We start from the raw sequence: 6,659 nt of genomic DNA, 5'->3' as shown, positions 1-6,659 counted from the left end.
GGGTGGAGGGAAAGTTGCCCGGCTGCCTGTTGGGAGAAATTGTCTTCTTGCTCTCTCTTTGCTTTGTTTGGCTCTTTCTGTTTTGTTCCTCTCTTGAGGAAATAAAAGTACTGTGGTGGTGGCTTAAAATTTCGGTAGAGAAACGTACTTTAACCTTAGCATGGAAACTGACAAGTAGACAAGAGCTGATATTTTCAATTTACCTTTCGATAGGCAATGGGAACGCAGGTATCACGCAGCCCTGCCTTACTAATTCCAACCCTTCTCTTCATCAGCTCCACAAATATTTATTTTATGCTCACTGTCTGTTAGTTTCTGGGATGCCAGGCCAGTGAGGCAGTCTTTCTGCTCTCTTCGGAGCAAGCTCTTGCATGCAGTCTACAGAAGAAATAATCAGAGGGCAATCCGCCTCATTCCTCCCGCAGCTGCCAACCCAAACCTGAAGCTCAGGGCAGAATTAACCAGCCAGTAAACCAGTGTGGGTAAAAAACACACTTAATAACAAGCTAAGACGGTAGTAATTGCTAGAGGCCCTGGGTAAGCGGGCCCCGGTAACCTCTTCCCTTGGAGGGAGCTTAGAGAACCTCTTCACCATACCTCTGGCATGTTGAATGGGCTGAAAGTGGGCAGAGAGCAATGGGAGTTTTACCTGGGCGCTCAGGTAGATTTTGAGGCACTCCTCGCACACCGCCTTCTTGCAGCAGGGCAGGGGCTTGATGGGCTTGTCTTCCAGGCACACCCGGCACATCAGCACCATAAGGGGCGCATAGGGGTCCCCTACCCCGCCCAGGCCCGAGTAGGGTGGAGCTCCTAATAGGCCAGGCACGGAGAAGGGCTCCGGAGCCAGGTAGAACTCCAGCTCGATGCTGCCGCCGTCGGGGGAGAGGGGGTCAGCCGGGAGTGACAACGGAGAACTGGGGAAGGAGGGCGGCGGGCTGGCGGGAATCGGCCCCGGCGGTGCTCGAGGTGGGGACTCTGGCGGCGACAATGACTCGGCGGTGGGGGCCTCGGGCAGGTCGCTCTCCACGCAGTACACGGAGCAGAAGACTTGCGGCTTGACGGGGGGCGGGTGTCGCTGGGCAAGCACGTCCAGGAGCAGCCCGTCGGGGGGCTGCGCCTCCCGTGGCCCCGCTCCCTCCGCCTCGCGCTCCAGCTGCAGTTCCAAACTCTGGGGGTCCAGGGGCCCGGTGAGTGGCAGTCCCTCGGGCTGCCCCGCCGTGGCTGGATTGCTCGTAGGCTCCCGGGAGCTCGTGTCCACGCAGTCCAGGTCTCTTCCGCAGCCGCCGCTGCTCGCCTCCGAGGAGAAGGAGGAGGTGGCGGCGGCAGCGCGCGGCCCGGGAACCCCGGCGCGGTCCCCTCGCGGCCTGGGGGACTGGGGCTGGCCCGCTGAGCCCCCGGCAGGGACCCGCGCCTCCCAGGGCCCACCGCCGCCGCTCACCGTGCTCTGCTCCTCGCCCATCGCCGCCCGCGGCCCGCGCCGCCGCCGCCCATCCAGCCGCCGGGACCCCCAGCCGGCGCCGGGCAGCGCGGGCAGCGGCTCGGCTCCACTCGCGGCTGCGCTTCTGCTTCCGGGTCCCTCCTCCGGGGCCGGGACGCCCCAAGCTCCCTCCGGGGAGCCCGTGCTCCCGGGCCGCAGCGCGCGGGCAGCCGGCTCCTCCTCCTCTTCGTCGTCGTGCTCTGGCGCGGCAGGGCACCGCCTCGGGGACGCCGAGGGCCTCAGGCTGCGAGGGCCCGGCCCGCATACAGGTCGGGGCGGTGCCGCGGTCCCGCAAGCCCCGGGAGGGGCGGAGGAGTCCTGGGGGAGAGGCGACCGTCAGTCCCGCGCCATCCCTGCCCCCGCTATGGGGCGCGCGGCCGGCGAGCCGAGGGTCGCGAGGCCTGCGGCGTCCCCGAAAGGTGGCCGAGCCGTAGGCAGCGGCTGGTGCCCCCGGGGGAGAGGCGGGAGCTGGCGACCTCCCTCCCCTCGTGCTTCACCTAGGGCCCTGCTCCCTCCCCCTCACCCCACCCCTTTGGCGCACACCTCCCCACACGTACACTCGCGCGCGGGCACCCGCGCACACTCGCACGCACAGCCGAGTGAGTGTGAGCCAAGCTGAGATGCGCTCGCACGCCGAGAGTTCACACTTGGCCCCAGCCAAACCCTTTAATCGCCCGCAGGCACCCCTTAGGGCTGTGCTCTAAGTAGAAGTTCCTTCAAAACTGCTCGGAACTGGGCCCCGGACCGAGAAAACCCTGGGATGTTTCACCACAGAAGCAGTGGCAGGGATTCCTCAATCTATTGTGTTTTCTGCCTAGTTCCCTGTTCTCTGCCTAGTGCGACCGGATCTTTAAAAACTACAAATAATCCAAAAAGCACTTGTCGCCTACTCTTCCAAATAACTAATCCGAGATTTATCCCTTTTCCTCCCCTCAGTGTTCTCTCTGGAGATTGTTTTTGCGGGGTGGGGGGGGGGGGGGGGTGGAGTGAGGGGGAGTTGTTTGTTTGTTCCTTAACCCTTTTAAGTGGGTAGCCTGACCTAATTAATCAACTGGATCATTGTTAGGAATCAGGGAGATTAACATAACCATATTCATACCCAAAACTGTTTCCAAGACAACAATTTTATTTGAGCCAGAACTTAATTATGTGTTGCCCTATCTTTATTTCACAGGAAGTATTAGTCACCCAAACACTGGTGCGTTTTGATTTTTTAAAGCCAATGAAAACATTTTTGGGAAGCCAACCCCCCCCCCTTTTTTTTTTAACTTGGGAGGAAATTCAATTTACACATTCTTGTCAAAGAAAGAAACTGTGAAGTGTGTGGATTTTTTTTTTCATTTTGAAGTTGTTATTGAGCTGCTCTAAAATATTTTCCAAGGCGGACGCAAATGCTACAAGGTGACTAAGAATTCAGTACTGGCCAAGCAGTGGACCAAAGCCTATACATTTCTATCAGGTGCAGTCCACCTCAGGTATACCAGGGCAGGTTGAGTTGCTTCTCTTCAAGAATGAAGAATTCTTTTTGTTTTTTGGTGTTCGGTTTGTTTGTTTGTTTGTTTGTTAGGTTGGGTTTTTGTTGTTGTTGTTTTGTTTTTTGATTTTTCGAGACTGGGTTTCTCTGTAGCTTTGGAGCCTGTCCTGGAACTCCCTTTATAGACCAGGCTGGCCTTGAACTCACAGAGATCCGCCTGCCTCTGCCTCCCAAGTGCTGGGATTAAAGGCGTGCGCCACCACCGCCCAGCAAGGTTGTTTTTTCAAGATAGGGTGTCTTTGTATAGCCCTGGATGTCCTGGGACTCGCTCTGTACACGAGGCTGGCCTCGAATTCCCAGAGATCCCCCTGCCTCTGTCTCCCAAGTGCTGGGATTGAAGACATGTGCCATCACCGACAGGCTGAAGAATTCTTCTTTTGAAGATGAAGTGGTACTCAAGTGACCTGGGGAGAGATATCTCAGTAAAGCAAAGAGACCTCACGTCAGTTCTCAGTACCCACCTCAAAAATAAAAAGCCAGTGGTGAAGCCCAGACAGGTCAATACTACTGGAACTCTTGAAGATTGACCATCTTCATTGGCATATCAAGTCTTCTTCCTGCTGGCTGCTTCTGGCATTTCTGATACCCATGTCCTTCCTCCAGGAAAATCCATACTGGCTTGACTCCTGGGCCTGGAACCCCTTGAGTTGGTCTGAGACCCAGAGGGCCCCAACAGTATAAAAACAAGACACCCTGCAATGTTGTACACTGTATAAAGATGTGTTGCTGTGAGCAGTATAATAAAGAGCTGAATGGCCAATAGCTAGGCAGGAAGAGGGTTAGGCAGGAGTCCTGGGGACAGAGAATTCTCTCTGGGAAGAAGAAAGGTAGTGTCACTAGCCAGACTTGGAGGAAGAAGAATGGACAGTCCAGAGATGAAGTAATGCCATGTGGCAGAACATAGATTAATATAAATGGGTTAATTTATGTTATAAGAGCTAGTGGGACAAGCCTAAGCTAATGGCCAAGATTTCATAATTAATAATAAGTCTCTGTTTCATTTGGGGGCTAGAGATCCAAACATAGTCTTTTGTTTTGTTTTTCAAGACAGAGTTTCTCTGTAGCTTTGGAGCCTGTCCTGGAACTAGCTCTTGTAGACCAGGCTGGCCTTGAACTCACAGATCCGCCAGCCTCTGCCTCCCGAGTGCTGGGTTTAAAGGCGTGCGCCACCATCACCAACCTGCCCAAAACATAGTCTGACAAGAAAGTTTGACATTGTGCCCAGTATTGGCTTGTAAATATACACATAGGGCCTGAGAAAACTGAAGGAAGAAAAAGTTCTGAATGTGGAGTCAGATGTGGCTTCCTGATGGTCTAGGTCTTGGACTCTGTCTCGGTGCTTGCTACATACAGAGGCTATAATAGTGGTTTTTTTTTTTATCCCCCTCAGTTTCTTCTAAATTCATAAAGTGCCAGTGATAATTGTACAGATAAAATTTCTTCTTTTTTTAAAAAGATTGATAGAAAATATAGTTAGTATATGGAGGGAATTCCACAGACATACCATGAAATTAATATTGTCCCAGCTCAGTCCATCAGCAGACAAATTGTATGTGGCTGTTAATTGCAACAAAAGTGTCATTAGTGTCTCCCTGTACCACTTTCAACTTTCAGCATGCCCTAACCTGAACTGAGCAGCTCCCACGAGCCTCTGCCTTTAATATGTGAACTCTGGCTCAGAAATCAAGGTCTGATCCAGAGCCTTATGACTGCTGTTGTCAGTGAGTTTTTTTGTCATTACTAAATGTTTTCTGTTGCACCTTTCTTATCCTGGCCTTTAAATATGGCTTGTTTGGAGCTCTCCTGAAAACTTTTAGTCATATATTAGACTATGTAAAAACTTAATATTAGCTAATTGAGATGTGATAACTTAATTAAAAACTAAATCACTTTAGTTGTATATATAAAAGCTAAAATAAGATTCCTCGGAACTATTGTGGAAAGATATTGTAACCATTATATGTCAAATAGTGGATTTGTCTGTCCACAGAACAGTCCCTTAACTATTGAAAGAGCCACGAGGAAACCAGTAATTTAACTAAACTTTGGTTCCTGAAACAGCCGAAGGAGTGGGAATGTCTTTCTGTCCACTTCTCAGCGACAAGGTGGACCCGGGTCCTCCTCTCCTGTTTTTCTGCTTTTCCTCTGTGGAAGAAGAGACTTTGGAATTATGAAGAAAAGGGACATTGAATGCTTAAGAGAAATACAAAGGGCTCTGTCTTCTTTTCCCACCTAAACACCTTAAGAAAAATTCAGCCTGGCAGTGGTGGCACTTGCCTTTATTCCCAGCACTCAGGAAACAGAGCTAGTTTGCTCTCACAGAGTTCAAGGTCAGCCTGGTCTACATAGGGATTTCCAGGACAACCAGGGCTACATAGAGAAACCCTGTCTGGAAAAATGAAGAAGAAAAAGATGAAGAGGAGGAGGCAAAGAAGAAGGAAAAGAAAAAGAGAGGAAAGAAAATTCCAAAGAGGAAAATTTATGAAAAAGTTAACAAGAAAAGCAAACATTGCCATCTCTACAAGAATGTGAAATAACACAATGCATGCCCACACTCTTAGAAAACAGAAGAAGGTAAGAAGAGGGAGAAAGAGAGCAGAGAAGGGGGGGGGGAGAGGAGAGAGGAAGGATAGGGTAGGAGGAGGAAGAAGCTGGTTACCAATTATCACAACCCCAAATAACCACTACAGTAACTTTAACACACTGGTATGAATTGTTCTTTTATGTGTGTCTTTGTTTATAAACTATAAATGGGCAGGGTTACAGAGATGCCTTGATAGTTAAGAGCATTGGCTGCTCTTGCTGAGGACCTGCGTTCGATTTCCAGCAGCCACCTGATAGCTTATAACTGACTGCTGTAACTTCAATTTCAGGGTGTCAACACCCTCTTCTGGACTCGCAGGGTACCAGATATACATTTGATGCACATTTATACATACAGGCAAAACACCCATTCGTATAAAAATAATTAAATAAATAAATATTTTAATTAAAAATAATATACATATGAACTCGTAGAGTTTGGTTTTGTTTGTTTTTTTTTTGTTTCTGTGCCTTTATTATATAATAATGTGTCCTATGCACATTTGCATTTCTGTACTTGTAAGTTGTTATGATCTGTGACCATTTAATATCATTCTGTGTATACTCTGTGTCATATGTATTACACTGTATCAAAATAGCTAATTTATAATCTCAGTAAATATATCATGTTTGTAATATTAATATCTTACTAACATTTAGTGTAGCTTTTATTTGCATTTTTACTGTAATTATGCCATAAACTCCTAAGAATAAAATTGCTACTGAAAACAGTAGATATATTTTGAAGGCTTTTAGCACACATTATCAGAAATATTTGGCACGGACTTATACTCTGAGTGACCTGGTGGGTATAAGATAATCTCCTTCTCCAAATGGTCTAAAGATTGTTTACTATTTTCCATCACAAATTAAATTCAAGGGCATGCTTTTTAAATTAGAAAAGAGAAAGAAATCCTTCACTGTCAAGCCCCCTCCAGCGATAAATCATTAAATCTTCATGATGTGGTTTTCTGTCCCTGAGGTTAGGGTCGTGACAGTGTCTTAGTCACTGTTCTATTGCCTTGAAGAGACACCATGACCACAGCAACTCATATGAAAGAAAGC

The 6,659-nt window shown here is 48.9% G+C and overlaps 1 protein-coding gene across 1 annotated transcript in view; it reads right to left on the bottom strand.

Annotated features, from left to right (window-relative positions):
• Rnf217 (ring finger protein 217) overlaps window positions 1-1,519 on the bottom strand; it is a 112,180-nt gene extending 110,661 nt beyond the window's left edge. Inside the window, exon 1 of the mRNA XM_005363649.2 lies at window positions 650-1,519. Coding sequence (XP_005363706.1) covers window positions 650-1,459 — 810 coding nt within the window. The 5' untranslated portion in view covers window positions 1,460-1,519. The remainder of the gene's footprint in view (window positions 1-649) is intronic.
• Window positions 1,520-6,659: the final 5,140 nt, after the last annotated feature.

The sequence above is a fragment of the Microtus ochrogaster genome, linkage group LG9 (genome assembly GCF_000317375.1).
Source record: "Microtus ochrogaster isolate Prairie Vole_2 linkage group LG9, MicOch1.0, whole genome shotgun sequence".
Taxonomy (NCBI): domain Eukaryota; kingdom Metazoa; phylum Chordata; class Mammalia; order Rodentia; family Cricetidae; genus Microtus; species Microtus ochrogaster.
The sequence above is the reverse complement of the archived record's forward strand: the minus strand, read 5'-3'. Positions and strand labels throughout refer to the sequence as shown.